The 23800-nt window shown below is 37.9% G+C and overlaps 1 protein-coding gene across 6 annotated transcripts in view; it reads right to left on the bottom strand.

The window, feature by feature from the left end:
* Positions 1 to 14641: 14641 nt before the first annotated feature.
* Positions 14642 to 23800, bottom strand: part of IFT80 (intraflagellar transport 80) — a 146980-nt gene continuing 137821 nt past the window's right edge. For 5 of the 6 annotated variants that reach the window (XM_063805243.1, XM_054680288.2, XM_054680287.2 and 2 more), the window contains one exon: positions 14642 to 16294. In XM_063805243.1, the coding sequence (XP_063661313.1) occupies positions 16199 to 16294 (96 nt within the window). In that variant the 3' untranslated portion in view covers positions 14642 to 16198. 6 annotated transcript variants of the gene reach the window in all.

Raw genomic sequence — 23800 nt, forward strand, 5'->3', positions numbered from 1 at the left:
TCCTAAATATATATGCACCTAACATTGGAGCTCCCAAATTTATAAAACAATTACTACTAGACCTAAGAAATGAGATAGACAGCAACACAATAATAATGGGGGAATTCAATACTCCACTGACAGCACTAGACAGGTCATCAAGGCAGAAAGTCAGCAAAGAAAAAATGAACTTTAACTATACCCTACAACAAATGGACTTTGCAGATATTTACAGAACATTCTACCCAACAACTGTAGAATATACATTCTATTCATCAACACATGGAACTTTCTCCAAGACAGACCATATGATAGACAACAAAACAAGTCTCAACAAATTTAAGAAAATTGAAATTATATCAGGTACTCTCTCTCAGACCACAGTGAAAAAAAATTGGAAATCAACTCCAAAAGGAATCCTCAAAACCATGCAAATACATGGAAATTAAATAACCTGCTCTTGAATGATCATTGGGTCTACAATGAAATCAAGATGGAAATTAAAAAGTTATTTGAACTGAACAATAATAGTGACACAACTTATCAAACCTTTGCTCTGGGATACAGCAAAGGTGGTGCTAACAGAAAAGTTTATAGCCTTAAATGGCTACATCAAAAAGTCTGAAAGCGCACAAATAGACAATCTAAGGTCACACCTCAAGGAATTAAATGATAGCAAACCAAACCCAAATCCAGCAGAAGAAAAGAAAATAACAAAGATCAGAGCAGAGCTAAATGAAATTGAAACAGACAAACAAAAATACAGAAGACAAATGAAACAAAACCTGGCTCTTTGAAAAGATAAATAAAATCGATAGACCAAGAAAAAAAGATTAACCTAGAAAAGAGAGAAGATCCAAGTAAGCTCAATTAGAAATGCAAAGGGAGATATTACAACCAATACAATGGAAATACAAAAGATCATTCAAGGCTACTATATATACCTTTATGCGCATAAACTAGAAAACCTAGAAGAGATGGATAAATTCCTGGAAATAAACAAGCCTTCTAGAATAAACCAGGAAGAAATAGAAACTCTGAACAGACCAATAACAAGCAGTGAGATTGAAATGGTAATTTTAAAATTGCCAACAAAAAAAGTCCAGGACCAGACAGATTCACAGCTGAATTATATCAGACATTCAAAGAAGAATTGGGGCCGGGCGCAGTGGCCCACGCCTGTAATCTCAGCACTTTGGGAGGCTGAGGTGGGTGGATCACTTGAGGTCAGGGGTTCAAGACCAGCCTGGCCAACATGGCAAAACCCTATCTCTATTAAAAGTACAAAAATTAGCCAGGCATGGTGGCATGTGCCTGTAATCCCAGCTACTTGGGAGGCTGAGACAGGAGAATCGCTTGAACCCAGGAGGCAGAAGTTGCAGTGAGCCAAGATCGCGCCACTGCACTCCAGCCTGGGCAACAGAGCCAGACTACATCTAAAAAAAACAAGAAGAAGAAGAAGAATTGGTACCAATCCTATTAACACAATTCTACAGGATAGAGAAAGAGGGAATCCTCCCTAAATCATTCTATGAAGCCAGTATCACCATAATGCAAAAACCAGGAAAGGACATAACAAAAAAAAAAGAAAAGAGAAAAGAAAACTACAGACACAAAAATTCTCAACAAAATACTAGCTAACCAAATCTGACAGCGTATCAAAAAGATAATCCACCATAATCAAGTGGGTTTCATACCAGGGATGCAGGGATAATTTAACATATGCAAGTTAGTAAATGTGATACACCACATAAACAGAATTAAAAACAAAAATCACATGATCATCTCAATAGATGCAGAAAAAGCATTTGACAAAATCCAGCATCCCTTTATGATTAAAACCCTCAGCAAAATCAGCACAAAATAGACATACCTTAAAGTAATAAAAGCCATCTATCTATGACAAGCCCTCAGCCAACATTGTATTGAATGGGGAAAAGTTGAGAGCATTCCCCCTGAGAACTGGAACAAGACAAGGGTGCCCACTTTCATCACTTTTATTCAACATAGTATTGGAAGTCCTAACCATAGCAATCAGACAAGAGAAGGAAATAAAGGGCATCCAAATCAGTAAAGAGGAAGTCAAAGTGTTGCTGTTTGTTGATGTTGTGATTACACGGCTAGAAAACCCTAAAGACTCATCCAAAAAGCTCCTAGATATGATAAATGAATTCAGCAAAGTTTCAGGATGCAAAGTTAATGTACACAAATCAGTAGCACTGCTGTGCACCGACAGTAACCAATCTGAGAATCAAATCAAGAACACAACCCCATTTACAATTGCTGCAAAAAAAAAAATAAAATACTTAGGGATATACCTAACCAAGGAGGTGAAAGACCTCTACAAGAAAACTACAAACACTGCTAAAAGAAATCAGAGATGACACAAACAAATGGAAACACTTTCCATGTTCATAAATGGGTAGACTCAATATTTTGAAAATGACCATACTGCCAAAAGCAATCTACAAATTCAATGCAATTCCCATCAAAATACCACCATCATTCTTCACAGAACTAGAAAAAAACAATCATAAATTTCATATGGAGCCAAAAAGGACCCCACATGGCCAAGCAAGACTAAGCAAAAAGAATAAATCTGGAGTCATCACATTACTTGACTTCAAACTACACCATAAGGCCATAGTCACCAAAAGAGCATGGTACTGATATAAAAATAGGCACATAGAACAATGAAACAAAATACAGAACTCAGAAATAAAGCCAAATACTTACAGCCAACTGAAAACAAACAAAAACCAAAAGTAGGGAATGGACACCCTATTCAACAAATGGTGCTGGGATAACCAGGAAGCCACATGTAGAAGAAGGAAACTGGATCCTCATCTCTCACCTATACAAAAATTAACTCAAGATGTATTGGGGTGATCAGACCCAACACCAGGCCATAGGGGCGACGAAGTCTGGCAGAGTCAAAGGATTGAGAAAAAGACAGTTTGAGAAGGAAAGTGGGACCAGGGGGCCATCGGGATTGTGGAGGCTGCGGAGGCTGCGGAAGCTGCGAAGGCCCCGAGCTCTGGGAGCCCACGCTATTTATTGGTAATTCAACAAAGAAACAGGTGGTGAGAATGTGGGGGTCAAAAGGGCAGGCGCATGATCTACAGCTGTTCTTGGTTTAGCATTTATATGGAACATGTTCTGCTATTTGAGATAATGGGAATACAATTGATCTAAGAGCAGTAGGAGGGCTAGAAGCAAGGAGCCAGCCAGTCTAGACACATTCCAGAGGACATTATGTCAGACATACAAGCCCTGCCTCAGTTTTTTTCCCCAACACTCAGCTTTTTCCCAACAAAGATGGATCAAGGACTTAAATCATATCTCAAGACCTGAAACCATAAGAATTCTAGAAGATAACATCGGAAAACCCTTCTAGAGATTGGCTTAGGCAAAGATTTCATGACCAAGAACCCAAAAGCAAATGCAACAAAAATAAAGATAAATAGATGAGACTTAATTAAACTAAAAGGCTTCTGCAAAGCAAATGAAACAATCAGCAAACAGACAATCCTCAGAGTGAGAGAAAATTTTCACAATCTATACATCTGGCAAAGGACTAATATCCAAAATCTACAAGGAACTCAAACAAGTCAACAAGAAAAAAACAAACCACCCCATCAAAAACTGGTTTAAGGACATGAATAGACAATTCTCAAAATAAGATATATAAATGGCCAACAAACATGAAAAAAATGCTTAACATCACCTATGATCAGATGTGGTTCAAAACCACAATGCGATACCACCTCACTCCTACAAGAATGGCCAAAAAAAAAAAAAAGATGTTGGAGTGAATGTGGTGAAAAGGCAACATTTTTACACTGCTGGTGGGAATGTAAACTAGTACAGCCACTATGGGAAACAGTGTGGAGATTCCTTAAAGTACTAAAAGTAGATCTACCATTTGATCTAGCAACCCAAACTGGGTATCTACCCAGAGGAAAAGAAGACATGATATGAAAAAGATACTTGCATACTCATGCTTATAGCAGCAGAATTCACAATTGTAAAAATATGGAACCAGCCCAAATGCCCATTAATCAACAAATGGATAAAGAAAATGTTTTATATATATATATATTTTATATATATATACACACACACACATATATATCTATACACACACACACACACATATATATATATATATACATCTCCATGGTATGTATGGTATTCCATGGTGTGTATATATATACATATATATACACATATATATACACATATACATATATATACACACATATATATACACATATATATAATATATAAACTCTGTCTCAAAAAAAAAAAGAAGGAAAAAAGATCTATTACTCAATAACTTGTGTGAAAATGTTCATAACACCTTTACTTATAACAGCCCAAGCAAAAGTAGATACCGCCCAAATGTCTACCAAGTGATGAATGGATAAATAAACTGTGGCATATAAATACGGTGGAATATTATTCAGCAATAAAAGAAAGAACTGATACATGCTACATGGATAAACCTTGAAAACATTGTGCTAAGTGAAAGAGGCCAGTTACAAAAGACCACACATTGTATAATTCCATTTAAATTAAGTGCCCAGGAGGGGAAAATCTGTAAAGAGAGGAAGTTGATTAGTAGTTTCCTAGGGCTGGGTAGGGGATAGGGTAGGAGACGAGGATTCACTGCTAATGGGTACAGGGTTTTTTGGGGGTTTTTTGTGTAATAGAAATGTCCAAAATTGATTAAAAATATTTTTAATAAAAATAAAATTACAAAAGTGATATTTAAACACACATTGGAGAAAATTCAGTCTTAAAATCTGTCCTTTATCTCACTACACTGAGATACTCCAATGAACTATAATCTTCCAGTCTTTTTTGTTTACATTTTCAACTCAAGTAATAACATATACATCTTCCTTTAAAAAGAAGGAAGGAAAGAAAGAAGAGAACATTACAACAAAGTCCCCTCTACTACCTTGGTCCTCAATCGCTGCCTACTCCTCTAAATTGAGATTTAATCAATGTTTGGAAAGTGTATTTCCAGCATTTTCTCTGCATATTTTTGCTTCACGTGGATGTACCCAGAGTAAATGTATAGTACTGTTTTGCACCTAAGGTTTTTATTTATGTGCACTGTAATCATTTGGTAGCTTCATGTAACCATCACCACAATCAAGACACAGAACTGTTCTATCATCACAGGGCTTTCTGGTGCTACCTTTTAGCCTTAGAGCCACATCCATTCTCCCTCTCACCACTTCTTAACTTCTGGCAACCACTAATTTGTTTTCCATCTTACTATTTTTTCTTTCAAGAATGTTATATAAATGGACTCATACAGTGTATAACCTTTTGAGATTGCCTTTCTCACTTGGAATAATTCCCTAGAGATCCACCTAGGTTGTTGTGCCGGTTGTTTTCTTTTTACTACTGAATAGTGTTCCATGATATAGATGTACCATAGTTTGTTGAAGCATTCACTCGTTGAAAGATACTTGAGTTGCTTTCAGTTCTTGGCTATTAAGAGTTGAGCTACTACAAACATTTGCATACAGCTTTTTACTTGAACATAAGTTTCCATTTCTCTGGGATAAATGCCCAAGAGTGCAATTGCTTGGTCATATGGTAAGTGCATGTATAGTTTTGTAAGAGACTGTCATATTTCTTTCCATAATGGCTATGGCATTTTTATATTCCCACCAGTAAAATGTAAGTGATCCAGTTTCTCTGCATCCTTGCCAGCATTTGTTATCACTGGTTATTTCAGTCATTCTGATTGGCATGGTTTTAATTTGCATTTCCCTAATTGCTAAGCCATCGAGCTTCTTTTCATGTGTGTATTTGCTATCTGTATATTCTCTGTGGTGAAATGTCTGTTCATGTCCCTTGACCATTTTCTTATTGGATTGCTTGTTTGTTTTTTACTGTTAAGATTTGATAGTTCTTGGTAAGTTCTACATGCAGGTCCTTTGTCGAATAGGTGGTCCACATATTTTCTCCCATCTTTTTTTTAAGGTCAGTGTTTATTTTTATTGAAGTTATACATGCACATATTTAAGTAGGCAAATACTTCTGTAAGGTTTGTTGTGAAAAACAGTAGTACTGGATCCGTTCTTCTCAACCTTCCCCTCTGCAGAAACAATCACTTTCAGCTCCTTTAGTTGGCTCTTTTGGTATTTACCTTAATGCATCTATTAATAAATAACATGCTTATTATTTACCAATGGCGGGGGAACAGTATCTATTGTCTCTCCACTATGAAAAATGAAGATTTAGCCTTTTTTACCCTTCCTTTCATCCCAAGCCCATGTATACATCCGAATTTTTACTCCAATTCCTCCAAAACAAATCTATAATCTCATATTCACAACTTATGAATTGCAAATTTATGAACTACAAAAAGTTTTTTCATAACTGACCCAATCTGAACTCATTTGGCAGCAAAACCTGAAGAAAAGCTAGAAAACTTGAAAATAAGCTACTATCTTTATTTATACCACTTAATATAAATATTCGTGTGTTACACGGCAGAAATACTGATGTGTTTAGGGAATGATCGCTGCGACCCTGCTGGGGATGTTCTGTAACAAACGCATAGTGTTATCAAGAACTTTGGAATACACACCATTTTTCTTAAACAGATTTGAATTCTGAAGCAGATTTGACCCAGGGGTTTTATATGTGGGATTGTGGACCTGAATAGTAATTATTTGGTTATATAAATATTCAGTGTTTAGTTATTATGACTATTAAATAGAATCTATTCACAAGCAAGTCATGTTATGATGATGATCATTAATGTCAAAACCATACAGAATTATTTTTATAGATTAGCACATTTAAATTACAGAGGAATAACATAAGCTCCTCTAATAGGAATTTATTTGATGTTTTTCCTGTGTGTTTTTTTGCAGAAGTTTAAATTGAGCACCACTTCTTTGGGGTGTTTGTGCAAATCTCACCTTCTCAGTGCCACCTTCCCATTACACCCTATTTATTGATTGATTTTTAATGTTGATTATTTTATTAATATTATTATTAGCATTACCTATTCTTTTTTCGACTTTATTTTTAAATTTAAAAAAACTCAATAGCTTTTGGGTACAAGCGGTTTTTGTATAATTGTATAATTGGTGAAGTCTGAGATTTTATTTTATTTTTGTTTTGTTTTGTTTGTTTGTTTTTTGTTTTTTGGAGACGGAGTCTCGCTCTGTCATGCCCAGGCTGGAGTGCAGTGGCACCATCTCGGCTCACTGCAACCTCTGCCTCCCGGATTCAAGTGATTCTCCTGTCTCAGCCTTCCAAGTAGGTGGGATTACAGGCGCCCGCCACCATGCCCGGCTAATTTTTGTATTTTTAGTAGAGATATCGTTTCACCATGTTGGCCAGGCTTGAACTTCTGACCTCAGGCAATCCGCATGCCTCGGCCTCCCAAAGTGCTGGGATTACAGGCATGAGCCACTGCGCCCAGCGGAATTCTGAGATTTAGTTCGCCCATCATCTGATTACTGTACATTGTACTTAGTAATTAGCTTTTTTCCTCAGCCATGTTCCACCCTCCCCTTCCTGAGTCTCCAGAGTCCATTATATCACTCTGTATGCCTTTGCACAGTACACCCTGTTTAAAATGACATTCCCCTATCATCTTCCTATCTCCTTCTTGTGCTGTCTCTGTTTATTAATTCTGAAATACTATATTTTAAAATGTTTGTTTATAGTATGTCTTCTCCCCATACATACTCATTAAAATGTAAGCAGGAATATTTCTTTCTTCTCACTACTGTTTCTTTATCACCTAGAACAGTTCCCAGGCCACAGTAGGTGCTCAAAAGTGACTTGGTTGATAAATGGATTTTGCTATTTGCGGTGTAGGTATTCATCAAGAATGAGGAAAGATCCTTTATTCATTGAAAACAAGTGCCAAAAAAAGGGATTTTGTCAACTTTTAATTATAAATGCTTCATTATTATAACTACTTTTCTGATAATTTTGACTGATTAATATTAAGTAGACTTAGAAGATAAAAAATTTCATTGCATAGCAGCTACTATCTCATATTGTCTTTTAAGTTAAGGACAAATTGATTATAGTCCTGAACCTATTAATATAATCCTTTTAAAATTATGTTTTGTGAATTTTGTTGTTCATATTTGTATCTACCTTAAAAACACAGAAAATGAAGAGACACTAATATTATGTTAATGGTGTATATTGAAAGACAGGGCAAGAAACATTGGAAAATTAGCCATAGATTCTACTATTATTTTAATTCTCCAGCACAGTACAAATATTACTTAATCCCTACTCTATGAAATTACATCCTAGCATTTAATGCTAATCACTTGGAGGGTCTTGGCTTACAAACTCTATTGATGTTTTATAGAAGTAAACATTATTTGTTTACTCATTTACTGGCTAAATGAGTAGCCTTCTGGTACAGCCCTTGACTTGAAGACAAGAAAATACACTTTAGGTAGATATTTTATTGCTTCTTGACTGAGTCGTTTTAAACTCTCTATTTTGGCGATAATACTCTCAAAATGAAAAGGAGCTTAGAGCCACTACTTTATACTCAACTTACTAGGAAAATAATTTGTCATAATCATTTCCATGGAATTAAAATTTTTTTCAATTAAAAGTACAAAAAATTTTAATGTGAAAGTTTCTTCACCATAGAAGATTATTAGAGTAAAAAAGAGTTTTAGATAATCTAGAACATCTGGAACTGCCTGAAAGCATGAATTGCTCTGAATTGTTTCAAAATGGTTGTTTTGAAGTGGTCTGTTTTAGAAATTACTACATTTAAACATTTATGCATAGTGCATGGTGAGTGTATGATCCCCTGGTTGCAAATGGCCAGGCAGTGATATTCCAGCAGCTCAAGCCAATTCACAGGGACAGAGTAACTTTAAAGTAAAGCAGACAGAATTTTTAAAAATTGACTTTGTTAGAGACTGTAAAAGGTTGGGAGAACCTCATAAATTTTCTGGCCCAGAGATCATTTACCACTGAGCAGAAGACACTGAAGATATACAAGCTAAGGACAAGAAGATGATGAGTCTTTCCAAAAGAGCTGCTGCGTGACCTTCTTTGGTTTCCAGATGGTTCTAAAAGAAATCCTGACAAGTGATTTTCCCAAAATCCTACCCACAAATTAACAAGGAGTTCTTGGTAAATAACATGAATCCATACATTGTTATTGCTGCATATTACCTCTTAATGCTATGTACATTGTAAATTCTGAATTTTGTCAGTATAAGGATTAATAAGGAAAACGTATTTGAGGTATTTCTCCAAACAGGATTTATGTAGCATGCTTCATTTCCAGAAAGGTATATATTTTCTATATGTACAAAATGACAGACATTTGAAGACTCTTCAATAGGGACACATGGAAATGTTTTATTATAGTAAACCATTTCCTAAGGTATATTTGCTTTACAACTTGTTTAAAATTTAGGTTCCATATTATATACCATACCCTCTATACCAAAACTTTTTTTGGATCATTATATTTCAGAAATATCATTAGTTTGTAACAGGGTCAGGTCCTAAGCATTCTGGATAAACAATCTTCTCTGTTTGATATGTTTATGAAATATACGAAATGTTTATACCTACATACAAAAGCACTAAGTTGTATCAAACCCTTCTAAAATGTAAAAAAAAAAAAAATTGGCGTTAAACCAACTGAAAAGCTTCTACAATAGATATTTTTTAAAGCATAAGACAAAAGCACATACAACTGCAACATTGGATATGACTGAGGGAGTGACTTCAGTCACTGATTCACAGAAACTTGGCTTGGGAACAGAAAGAATGAATGGGTGGGGGATGAGGAATCTGGTTTCTTGATGACTATCTAATAACTAATACCTAATGAGACTGCACTGTGCTGCAATCAGTTACCAAAGGTAAAAATTATCAGTGGAATTTAGAAATGGTGGTAGACTCAACTCCAAAGGAAGGCGATCATTTGAATTATAAACCAAAATGTATCTGAGACAGGTCTCAATCAATTTAGAAAGTTTATTTTGCCAAGGTTAAGGACGCCTCTGTGACACAGCCTCAGGAGGTCCTTACATGTGCCTAAGGTGGTCAGTGTACAGCTTGCTTTTACACATTTTAGGGAGACATGAGACACAATCAATATGTGTAAGATGTACATTGGTTCCATCAGGTAAGGAGGGACAGCTTGAGGCAGGGGCTCCCAGGTCATAAGTAGATAAGAGACCAAAGGTTGCATTATTCTGAGTCCTTTGATCAGCCTTCCACTGAATACACAGTTTAGTCTTGCTCAGTGAATCTGCATTTTTACATAAACGATAGGGGAGAAATATGGGATTTCTGCGATCAGATACGCATTTGTCTCAGGTGAGCCTCAGAGGGATGACTTTGAGTTGTCTTTTGTCCACAAGGAATTTCCTTGTGGGCAAATTGTGAGGGAGGTATGTAGCTTTTTCTTTTTGCAACTATCTTACTTAGGAATAAAATGGAAGGCAGGTTTGCCTGACATAGTTCCCAGGTTGACTTTTCCCTTGGCTTAGTGATTTTGGGGTCCCAAGATTTATTTTCCTTTCACAGGGGACATAAAGAAACACAAAATAAAAAGAAATATAGTAAACATACAATCCCTTGGCTGTATCTATAATAGCTAAAGTTGAGAGTGAAAGAAAATGCTAGGGTGGATGTTGACCTTGAACCAAACTCAGATTTTGGTAAGTCTCAGCTATGGCCACTAGCCTCAGGCAACCCCCAAAAGGAACAATTATGCTAGGACAACAGAAGGTAGCTCTGGTCAGCTAGAGGGTACTTCATGTTGTGGGAGGGCAAACCCATAAAACTACTGAAATCAGTAGGTATAGTGTGAAGGAGCTGTTTCATTTTGTGGATAGTTATCAGCCTCCTGAAGAATCTTTACCAAAGTGGACTGTGAGAGTATCTAATTTAGGGGCAGTACCTTTGGTTTTGAATGCTGCAATGCAGAAGATTATGTTTAGGTTGATACAGGACCCACAGCTCACTATGGAACAATCATAGAAGGTTGTATGTGAGCCAGACACACAGCAGGGTTATTCCAGAGGGAAGAGCTGGCTTGGTGGACTGGATAAAAGCCACTGTAAAGAGTGTATTTACCCTGAGAAGGACTTTCTGATTCTCTCTATAAATGTCAAGTGAAATAGCCCAGATGAAGCAGCTGATATGCTTTGTATGCAAACCACTGAAACTGGCTTTATGATTATCAGCATATTTATCTACTGAATATGGCCATTACCCAGTCATGGTAAATGCTGTTATTAAAGGGACCCCTTTTGCAAGGGCACCCCATGTAAACTTACTCTTACAGAATTCAACAACAGAGAAGGCTTATTGGATTTTCTGTCTCTGCTTCTTGATGTGTGTCATAAAGATATCAAGAACATTAATTAACAAGACAATGAGAAGAGACAGCAGAAACAAAGGATTCATTCCAGCAGGGTGGAAATTTTTAGATGGTTATTAAGAAATGAGATGAATAAAATGGGCACTGATGGGTTGAAATAAAGATCTTAATATAGCACTATAGAAGGTCGGGTGGACCAGTGGGACCCCCTCTCCTGGGCCTCCAACATTAAAAGGACTCCTAAAAGTCTGCTTTATTTATCCCAGTTTGGAGGAATGTTTTTTTTGTTTTTGTTTTTAATAGAGACAGGGTCTCATTATATTGCCCAGGCTGGTCTCAAACTCCTGGCATCAAGCTATCCTACCATCTTGACCTCCCAAAGTATTGAGATTACAGGCATGAGGAGGCTGACCTTGTATGGAAAATGCTGTAACCCTGTTAAACTTCTTTGTCTCTGCTTTTATAAAGGAAACCTTAACTTCTCCACTTTAGAGCACTGACCCCATTCCTTTGGAATCTGTGTTTTCCGGGTGGCTATCCTCGAGCTTTTCATTCAAACTCTATACTTAATCTTATTTTCTAAATCTAATGATTTGAGTTGACAACAGTAAAACAAGCCATGTAAATCCACCCATCAAGCCACATTTATTGGACAGGATAAATGAGGATGAATGAGATTCCCAACCCCACACAGTCCATAATAGAAGCTGGAGTGTTGGTCTGGACAAACTCTTGGTGTAATCACCCTGCGTAGAGCAGAGGGCTTCTGCAGAAGCCCATGCGTTCCTCACAGCAACAATGACTGGACCATTTAGATGTTGGACTAGAGAATTCCCATTTGAGGGGCAATTAATAGCTCGCTCTCAGACATTAATTGAAACTGCCTCTATGACTGAAGGACATAAAATAATTTTTAAAACTGTAATATCCATCATATCTGGGTTGATGTCAGAGAAACACTAATGAGGAACAAAGTGTTTGGAAGCACTCCATAATAAAGTGGAAATGATTTGTATAGGAATACATACTGGGGGGATGTAGTGTACTCATCAGCTGGTAGACACTTTTCCCCTAGGACTGCCTTTGGAAGCCCCCAAGGAGCTGCCAGATTCTGTCATCACTTGGACAATATGCCATAAACAGCTCGTTTGATCAATAAATAGCTGTTTGGTTTATGGATAGCAGTTCCAATGTGATCAGACAACATCATTACTCTGATCAAAAAATGTAAAACAAAAAAAATTTTTTTTTTGAGACAGCATCTTGCTCTGTCATCAGGTTGGAGTGCAGTGGCATGATCATGGCTCACTGCAGCCTCTACTTCCCTGGCTTAAACAATCCTCCCTCTTGAGCAGCTGGGACTACAGGTGCATGCCACTACGCCTGGCTTTTTTGTAGAGATGGGGTTTCATCATGTTGTCCAGGCTGGTCTCAAACTCCTGGGCTCAAGCAATTCCCCTGCCTCAGCCTTCCAAAGTGCTGGGATTACAGGCATAAGCCAGAGCACCCAGAGTAGAATCTAAAAACAAATCAGCTTGGTGGGCTCTATTGCATGCTATTTATTCTTATGTTTGGGTTTCTACATACTCATTGGCTGTGGCCAGTGGCCTGGTCATATGGTCAGGCAGAAGAGCAATGGAGATTGGTCTATTAAAGGGATGCCCTTACACGGCATGGCCCTGTGGAAATCATTATGGGAATCTGAGTGGTGCATTAACGTAAGACATGTCAGTGCTCATAAGAGGACCTCCCTTCCAGCATCAAAAGGTGATTGGAGTCCATGAGCAGATATCCAGTTTATTCACTTGATATAACCACCTGGGTCCATAAAATGACTCTGGGGGAGCTGCAGCAATACATAGATGGCGTGAATATAGACATGCTCCTCTTACATCTTCTGAGGAAAAAAACTACCAATAAAAATTGTTCTGTCTGCCAAAAAGAGAGACAGAGACTCCAGATAGACGGCCAGGGGGCAGATTTCCCAGGGAGAAGGCCCTACACATAGAGAACAACTTACACTGATGCCAGTGGCCAGTGGCCATCGGCGAGCTACAAATGGGTCCTGACAGGAGTAGGCACTCTGGACTGGGCTTTGCTTACACAGGGAGAGATGCAAATACTTAAGAGTATCAGTTATGCCCAGTCAGGTATGATCCTTTTACTATAAAAGATCCCGGGTCAAAGATAAGGGTGTGGTCTGTGATAATCAAAGAATATATATGGTCTAGTGAAGGAGGGTTCCTGGCACAGATCTCCCAAAGTCCTTGGAATTTCCTGAGTGATAAGAATATCTTCATTATGCTAAGAAGGTGACTACTAGGGGAGAGTCTAGATAGCTTCAGAATGGGGGTGGTTGCCAGAAAAACTGACCACGTAATTAGAGTTTAAGCCACTAGACCTCTGGGCGGAGGAGGGGGCTGGAGACTGAGTTTAATTGCATGGGCAATGTTTTAATCAATTATGCCATGTAATGAAACCCTAATTTAAAAAGAACTAACGAAACTTCAGAAAAGTAAGGCTCGGGGGAGCTTCCTAGTGGGTGAACACATTGATGTGCTAGAAAGATGACATGCCTCCATTCCACGAGGAGAGGACATGGACGTTCTATGTTCCCTCCACGTTCCCTCCCCCAACTTTTTCCCAGACCATGCATGTCTTCCATGTGGCTGTTCTTGAGTTCTATCATTTTAATAAAACTAATTGTAAGTAACGTGTTTCTGTGAGTTCTGGGAATCTTTCTAGCAAGTTATCAAACTTAAAGTGGGGTTGAGGGAGCCTCCAAATGTGCAGCCAAGTCAGACACGAGTGTGAGTAGCCTGGGGACTCTGATTGTGGCTGGAGTCTAAAATAAGGGCAGTCTTAGGGCAGGTGCGGTGGCTCATGCCTGTAATCCCAGCACCTCGGGAGACCGAGGAGCACAGATCACTAGAGGTCAGGAATTCAGGAGTTTGAGACCAGCCTGGCCAACATGGTGAAACCCTGTCTCTACTAAAAATACAAAAATTAGCTGGGTGTGGTGGTGGGCACTTGTAATCCCAGCTACTTAGGAGGCTGAGGCACTAGAATTGCTTGAACCCGGGAGACGGAGGTTGCAGTGAGCTGTGATCGGGCCACTGCACTCCAGCCTGGGTGACAGAGCCAGACCCTGTCTCAAAAAATAAATAAACAAATAAATAAATAAAGGCAGTCTTTTTGGGAACCTTGCCCTTTAACTTGTGGGATCTGTTTCTAATTCTAGGTAGTTAGTGTTAGAATTGGATTGAATTCTAGGATATGAGAGAATCGTTTAGAACACAGACTTTTTATTTTTTGCATTTATTGTGGTAAAATATACATAACATAAAACCTTTTAACCATTTATTTTTAAACATTTTAAGCTTCTTATTGAAATATAACAATATAGGAAACACATATACAGTACAACTTATAAGTACACTGCTCAATCAGATTTCATCTGGATCAAGAACAGAATATTCCAATATTCCGGAAAAGAAAAGAAACATGTTAAAAAGAAAAGATTTTTATTTAAAAAACCTAGACATAGTAATTAAAATGGGGGTTAAGAGAGGTAATCTCTCTATCCCTTTGTGTGTGTGTATATATATATATATATATAATCATACATAATCCCATATCTATGCATCTATACCCACCCTATAATGTACCATTTTCAGAAATGGGTTTGCAGAAGACTTTCTAAGGGGTATTTGTTTTATTGTTTAAAAGATTGTGTGGTAATAACTTTGGGATACACTAAATTAAGAGTAATCAAACAAGTTTGTCACCCAAGGAAATTTTCACAAATTCAGACTTCAGGGCCTATTGACTGATCATTCTCAAGTCAAGAGAGGAATGAGGAGAATCCTTCTTGCCCATTCTAGATATATATTTTAAATTATGATAAAATATACATAACAAAATTTACCATTTTAACCATTTTTATGGGTACAATTTAGTGGCATTAACATTCACAATGTTGAGCAACCATCATCGCTATCCATTTCCAGAATTTGTTCATCCCAAACAGAAACTATGTACTCGTTAAACAATAACCCCACCCCCCATTTCCTCCTCCCTGCAGTCCCTGGCAACCACTATTCTCCTTTCTGCTTCTGTGAACTTGCCTATGCTGGTACCTCATAAAAGTGGCATCATATTTGGCCTTTTGTGTCTGGCTTATTTCACTTAGCATAGTGTTTTCAAGGTTTATCCTGAGGTAGTATTTATCAGAACTTCATTCCTTTTTAAGGCTAAATAATATTCCATTGTATGTATTATAGCACATTTGTTTATCCATTCATGATAGACACTTGAGCTGTTTCCATCTTTTGCTATTCCAGTAATGCTGCTATGAACTTGGTGTATAAATAGTGGCATTTTATACATTTGTACAAATCCATCCTCATGTATTTTTGTTCTATAAATAAATAAACTTTTGGAGGCATTTTACAATTTAGAGGTCAAATAGAAATTAATGGTAACATACATTTCAAAGAGTCCAATGTTTTATTATCGACATTAATATTTGTTCATGCTGAAGATTTAGGGATGAAGTAATGGGCAAAAAACTGACATATAATCGACACTAAACAGGTATCTCTTAAGCACATAGTAATATTTTGCTAATTATTGGACTAAAAAATATAAAAGAAATACATCAATTACTTTGTGTTTCATCTTTCTGCATGTACTTTTACATTAAATACACAGCAAGTACTTATACTCGTTTAAAGATTATGCTTTTTTCTTTAGCAACCAAAACATGCTTACCCTTGGTTAATCAGAATGTGTTTCAAAAGATAAAATTTCTTAAAGATACGCATGGCATTTAGGGCTTTAAACCTATACTCTTGCTGGATTGCTGCTTGATGATTGCTCTCTTTCTTTTGTAATTTCCATCTCAATTTTGGCTTTGATTTTCTCCCAATCTATTTGGAGCTGCAATAGAAAAAAAAAAAAGAGGAAATATGCTTAGATAGTGTAAGACATTTTTGTTTACTCCAAAGTAACTAAGAGTAAACAGATAGACTGTGTGACTTCCAAAAGATTAGAGAAAAAGAGAGCATCAAAAGATTAGAGAAAAAGAGAGCATCAAAGTTAAGAAGAGGAAATAATGCTTGGCCAGGCATAGTGGCTTACTCCTGTAATCCCAATAGTATGGAAGGCTGAGGTGGGTGGATTGCTTGAGTCTAGGAGTTTGACAACATCCTGGGCAACATGGCAAAGTTCCGAGATGGGAAAATAAATACAAAAAATAAAAAAAGTAGCTGGGTGTGGTGGCACACACCTGTAGTCCCAGCTTTAGGGAGGCTAAGGTGGGAGAATCAACTAAGCCCTCAAGGTCAAGGCTGCAGTGAGCCGTGATTGCACCATTGCACTCCAGCCTGGGTGACAGAGCAAGGGCCCTGTCTCAAAAAAACAAAAACAAATAATGCTCAAAAACCACAAAGTAGTTTTAAGAATAAGACCAAAAAATAAGAATTATATAATAAAAAGCAAAGACTCTCATTGTGATTTAAAAGACCAAAATCTAGTCACAGCTATTTATAAAGGTGCATCTAAACAGTCCCATGGAGCCTTAGGATTGTGTACACGTGCTCAGGGACAAGGTAGGGGATGAGATGGACTGCTGTCTTCCAAACGAGGAAAAAGTGGACCGGACTCTGGTTACCAAGCCATTTTTCAAATAGGCTTCACATCTTATATACTGAAGTTTCCACTGGAAGCCTAGTTATGAGGAAAGACAGGGATTCATTAGCTTCCCCTAAGCATATTCTGTGAAAGTGGCTCCTTTGCACCAACTCTTAAAGTAAGACATGGTGGTCATTAAGACAATGAGGAAAAGATGTTAGAGAAAAAGAAGGGAAAGCAAGACTGGGAAACACATGAAAAGAAGAACTGCAAAGTGCAAACATTTTTATTTGTTTGCTTCCCTTCTATCCGTTATGCAGTCTCCCCTCCCCTAGCCCAGCCCTATTCCTCTCCTAAGTTCATTAGACTTGTTAGGAATAGACTCTGCCCCTGAGTTCTATGAGCAACTTCTTTAGGAAAGCACATTCTACCACTTAACAAAGTTTGGAGATCACTAATTTAGGAATGTTTATCCTTTCTGAGGCAGGACATGGAAAAAATTGGGTCATAGATTAAACTAACTCTGATTTACAGGAAATAAATCCAAACCCCTGAGTCTGGGCCAAAAGTGAATAGGTTTTCACCTCTGTTTAGGGGAGTTGAATGGAATAAGTAGTATTAAAGCAGAATGAAGTAATCTCAGTCTGCTTGAACAGATTTAGCTTAAGTAAGTGAGGGGTTAATTTAACTTTAGTAGGACTTCATGCCTCTTTTATCTTATGCTGGAGGTTAAAGAAATTAAGTATTTTTTTTAATTCCAATATCCCATACCTGAATTGCTGTGAAGCAATTTGTAAATATTTTGGCTCACCTTTATTTAAAATAACAATGCCATATACTTATGTATAATACATAAAATAGATGAATTAATAAAAGAATTCCTCTTACTCATAGAAGACAAATGTCTGTGCTAAGATGCAAGTGACAGCTCATTGAAAAGCCAAGAAGATGTTAGATTATTTGAAAGACTCATTTTTTCAATCAGGGCAAAATCTGATATTTTTTAAATGGCAAAGCACTCATTTCTATGTCTAACAAAACACTTATAGAGAAGACGAAACTTGATGGATGCTTTGGGTTTCTTCCAGCCTTAAATTGACTTACATACATTTCTCAAATCAATCACAATAAAACCATACATTGATAATATACTGAACAACTGCTGCTCTGTTGCAAGTAAATTGATGATATCTGTATTAGTTATTTGTTATAATACAAATCAGGGTGTCAGTGGATAGCTGTCCTACTGAAAATAAATGTTTCACTTTCGCTTTGGCATTGATCTAGTTTTAAAAAGTGTTCTACAGATAATTTAGTTCGTGGATTAGAATATTTTTAATAGTAGGTTTTAGATAAGAATGTTCTCTGATAGTTGTCAAGTGATTTCTACATTAAAATCCATCTTTTGCTAGTATAGGGACTGACAATATTATCTGGCACTCCTTATTCTACTCGCTAGCCAATTCTTAGTCACCTAGAAGCAATTTCAAAATCATACCAAAAGGCTCTCCATCCTCTAACACATTTCTCTTTCTCTTCCTCTCAGCTGAAGATCAGCTTCCTACTTTACAGAGAATATAGTGGCCATCAGGTATGAATTCACTTTATTTTCCTTCCTTGCATTCACGAACTTACCTGTATCTACACCCATCATTATCTTTCTCTTCCGTCTCAGGCCAACCTCTTAACATATGTCTCTGATTCCATTTTCTTTGACTCCTCTAGGACATCTGACTTCAATTATTCCTCACACATTAAATGTCCTTCTTTTCACTGACTCGCTCTCATCATCCTTGGCTCTCTATGCTGTCTTCTCCCTGCAAGCTACCATCCTTCTTCTTCTCATTCCTGACTCTCATTCTCTTCCCTGTCCACTATAATTCTGATCCTGTGACACTTTAAGAACTTTGCACTAAAACCACCTTCGGCTGTTTTCAGTCCTTATCTTATATACCTTCTCTGTATGATTCAATTTTTCATTCAACAAATATTTAGTGCTTAGTATATATCAAGGATTGTCTGAGGTACAAGGATTCACCAGTGAACAAAAAGATAGAAATCACTGTCTTCATAGAGAGATAATAAACAAAGACAGATAAAAATGGAAAGGGCAGATAATAAACAAAACAAAAAATATATCTAGTATGCCAGAAGCAGTAAAGATTTTGAAAATAGAGAAGGGAGATAGTGAGCACCAGGAATAGAATAGGAGGTTGCAATGTCATCAGTTTACTTCACGGGAGGCCAAGGCAAGAGGATTGCCTGAGCCCAGGAGTTCAAGACCAGCCTGGGCAACATAGTGAGACCCTGTCTATACAAAAAAATAAAAAATTTAGCTGGGCTTGGTGGCATTCATCTCTAGTCCCATCTACTTAGAGGGCTCAGGTGAGAGGATCGCTTGAGTCTGGCTATGTTGAGGCCACAGTGAGCTGTCATTGTGCCACTGCACTCCAGCCTGGGCAACAAAGTGAGACCCTGTCTCAAAAAAAAAAAAGGGGGGGGGGAACCTGAAGGAGATGAGTGAGACCCATGTGTATATCTGGAGAAGGGCATGGTGACATGCAGAAGTACACGGATGGCCCTGGAATAAGAGCCTTCTCTGGACCTTGCTGACCACTGCTCTTTGAAAAATCTCTCAGACTGTATAATACCATTCTCTTCTGGCTCCTGCTCTCCTTTCTAAATGCTGCTTCTTTCTTTCTCTCTCTTTTTCCCCCTATATTCTGCTCCCTAGACAATGTTGGAGAAGAAATATAATTTCTCTTCAATGCTTGTAAGTTTATTGATGGGAGAGATAGGTTAAAAGAGAAAAACAAGCCAGTTCAATAATATGTGCAGCGTACATCACAGCAGGAGAAATCTCAATGAAAGGTAACTCAAAACAGTGTCTTGGAACTCTGGGTTACATAGCATTTTCAACAAAGAACAATAAATTTTAAAGATGCGACAAGACTGTTTTTAGAGAAGTGAAAACAGTTTTAGGCTTCCAGAGATTGGAAACCATGGGAAAAAAAATATATGGGAAGAAACTAATCAGGTGAGGTTTGTTCTATTTTTGAGACAGGGTCTTGCTCTGTCACCCAGGCTGGTGTGTGGTGGCCCAAACATGGCTCACCGCAGCCTCAACCTCCTGCTGGGACCACAGGTGTATGCTACCACACCTGGCTAATTTTTTAAATTTTTTGTAGAGACAAGGTCTCACTTTGTTACCCAGGCTGGTCCTGAACTCTTGGGCTTGGCTTACATGATCCTCCTGCCTTGGTCTCCCAAAGTGCTGAGATTACAGGGGTGAGCTACCACGCCCAGCCACGGAGTAAGGTTTTTTGGTAGATTGCTCTGGAGTCGTCCCTGAGCTGACAAGAGTTGTCTCTAGTAAAGGAGAATTTATATTTTGTCTTTAGGAGGAAAAGGGGGAGAATAGAGCTCTTCCATTTGCTGCAGCTTGTCTTTAGCTCAAAAATATAAGTGTCAAAGAGACATATTTTTGGGTGTCATATTTTGGTTTCCTTCAACAACCTCTTAACTGTTAATATTCACCAGGGTCCAACCATAGCTTTCTCACACTTTCCCTAAGAAACATCAATTCATATAGCTTCAACTATACCTAGATGGTCAAGGCAATAAATTTAGTTTTCTAGCCCTTATTTCTCCCTTGTCAATGTCCTTTTGTGTTCATATTTATATTTCTAATTGCCTTCTAGATACCTCCTTCTGGACACCTGATAAGACACTCTAAACACATACAAAATGGTATATTTTCATGTATTCAAACTCAAAGGTCCAAAATGTGTATATTCTTATGTATTCTTTAGATTAATGGCATTCCCATCTATCAGCTGCCCACACTAGAAATGTTGAAGTCATTCTCAAATGCCCTGCCTTACCTCACCACCTCTCCTCCCACCCCCAGTCACAACTGTTCTCTTAATTTTACTTCTAAAATTTTTCTTAAATTAATCGTACCCTTTCCATTTCCTAGTGGGATTATTATAGTAACTTCCTAACTACTCTCCTACTCACCACGCTCGCCTCTAAGCTATCTTTCACGTCTGACGTTATCTTTCAAGTCATTCTCTTGATTACAAATCTCCAAGTCTTCCCATTGCCTTCATTACGAAGTCTATTCTCTTATCCTGGTATTAAGACCTTTCAATGACTTTTCCCCACCAGTATTCCAACCACCCAGGGTCCAGAGCAGTCACTCAGGATTCTTCCTCATTCATTCAATAACTCGTACGTTTGCTCTTATTTTCATCTCCTTCAACTGACTGGCAAAATCTTAAGATAATTTTGTAAAAACTGTTGTTTCCATTTATTTTTAGGAATCAGGATTTTATTTTATTGATTATGTATTTCTTTATTTTTATTTTATTTTTTGTGGGGATGGAGTCTCACTCTGTTGCCCATGCTGGAGTGCAGTGGCGTGATCTCAGCTCACTGCAACCTCCAAATCCCAGGTTCAAGCAATTCTCCTGCCTCAGCCTCCCGAGTAGCTGGGACTACAGGTGCATGCCACCACGCCTGCTAAGTTTTTGTATTTTTACTAGAGACGGGGTTTCACTGTGTTAGGATGGTCTCGATCTCCTGAACTTGTGATCTGCCCACCTCGGCCTCCCAAAGTGCTGGGATTACAGGCGTGAGCCACTGTGTCCAGCCTATTTATTTTTAATAGAGACAACGTCTCACTATATTGCCCAGGCTGGTCTTGAACTCCTGGGCTCAAGTGATCCTCCCACCTTAGCCTCCCAAAGTGTTGGGATTACAGGCTTGAGCCACTGCGCATAGCCAGGAATCAGGATTTTATATTTTTTGGGAGATGGAGTCTTGCTCTGTTGCCCAGGTTGGAGTGCAGTGGCGTGACCTCGGCTCACTGCAACCTCTGTCTCCTAGGCTCAAGTGATTCTCCCACCTAAGCTTCCAGAGTAGCTGGAACTACAGGTACATGCCACCATGCCCAGTTACTTTTTTTTTTTTTTTTTTGGTAGAGACAAGATTTCGCCATGTTGCCCACGCTGGTTGCTGAACTCTTAGACTCAAGCAATCCTCCCACCTCAGCCTCCCAAAGTGTTGGGATTACAGGAATGAGACTCTGTGCCTGGCCAGGGATCAGGATTTTATTTTATTTTAGTTTTTGAGATGGAGTCTCATTCTGTGGCCCACGTTGGAGTGTAGTGGCGCGACCTCAGCTAACTGCAACCTCTGCCTCTGGTGCTCAAGTGATTCTCCCACCTAAGCTTCTAGAGTAGCTGAAACTACAGGTGCATGTCACCATGTCCAGCTAACTTTTTTTTTTTTTTTTTTTGGTAGAGACAGGGTTTAACCATGTTGCCCAGGCTGGTCTCCAAACTCTTAGACTCAAGTGATCCTCCCATCTCGGCCTCCCAAAGTGCTGGGATTATGGGCGTGAGCCACCGCACCTTGCGGAATCAGGATTTTAAAAGGAAAAAGTGATCATGTTATTGCCCTCCAATGGCTTCTCTTATTTAATTTGCCCTATGAAACCCTAAAGTCAATCCCTCCATTGCTTTTACTCTTTCCTACTTCAAAGCCTTCCCTCTCCTGAAACATGTTATTCTCATCTCCCACCCAACCTCTACCCTGCAGTGAGCTTCTACTATTCATCCTCTAAAGCTGAGTTCAAATATCATGCTCTTTGCTAGAACAGTCTCTGCTGATTGCCTCACCATAGGTCAGGACCCCCATTCATAAAGTCTTATAGCACCACATACATCTCCTTCAAGGCAATTATCGCAATTGAAATGAACAATTACCTAGACAACTGTCACCTCCATTTGAATATAAACTTCTTAAAGCCAGGGCCAGTGTCTGTCACGTTTACTATTATATCCCAAGCACTAAGGAGAAAACACTGTCTACAGGAGGCACTCAATAAATACTGAATGAATAAAAGGTAAATAATTACCCAGCAAATCAGTAATTAGCTAACAACTCCTCACTATTAACAATTCCTCCAAACTTAAAACCTGTAAAGCAGCTTTTCGGTAGTAGCTAAGCCTAAAGTGGTTTGTCCTAAGTAGAGTGTTGACTCAGATCTTCAAAATTTTAAACTTTCTGAAATCCTGCTCATGAGTTTGATTTCTTTCACTCTTTTCCTTTTTCCTAGCAAATGTCTGAAGTATTTCCCAGATCTACTTTTCTTCCTGTGCAGAGTATATATTTAATATAATAAATGTATTCTTTGAGTGGATTTTATTTGCTAGATTTAAAATTTGTTTTATAAATATTTACAGAACACTATTGTAGACCAAGTACAATAACTCTAAATATCAGGATTGTTGGAAAACAGTACTCCTTGTAAAAATCCCAGATTGCCATATTTTAAATTAGAAATGGCCAAATAACATTTCAGGGCTCATAAACTAAGTGTCTATCAAACTTCTCACTTCTTCCCTTATGGTAGATTCCATTCATTTATAAATTTCCAGATGGTATGCCTTGTGAGCCCACCAAAATCACCAGATATCTAGAATAAATTTCTCAATGTTATTTTTAAAAGACCCCTTTCTATTTAACTCTTAGTTCTGAAATAAAGCATTTATATAATCATAAGTCTGGCAAAGATAAATATGGATGATATATTATGACTAGATTATAGATTTAAATGAAACCAAAAGGTCAGCAAGTAATGCAGATATCCCCAAGAGCTATTTTCCCAGGGTTACATTTTATTTCATTGGTGGGAAATTTTTAAGAAAAAAATAATTTTCATCATAAAATACTGCTTTATGATTTTTAGTTAACTCCAAATGACATTTATGAAGAAAAGTAGGAAACGAGAACATAGTACCACAG

The sequence above is a fragment of the Pan troglodytes genome, chromosome 2 (assembly GCF_028858775.2).
Source record: "Pan troglodytes isolate AG18354 chromosome 2, NHGRI_mPanTro3-v2.0_pri, whole genome shotgun sequence".
Taxonomy (NCBI): domain Eukaryota; kingdom Metazoa; phylum Chordata; class Mammalia; order Primates; family Hominidae; genus Pan; species Pan troglodytes.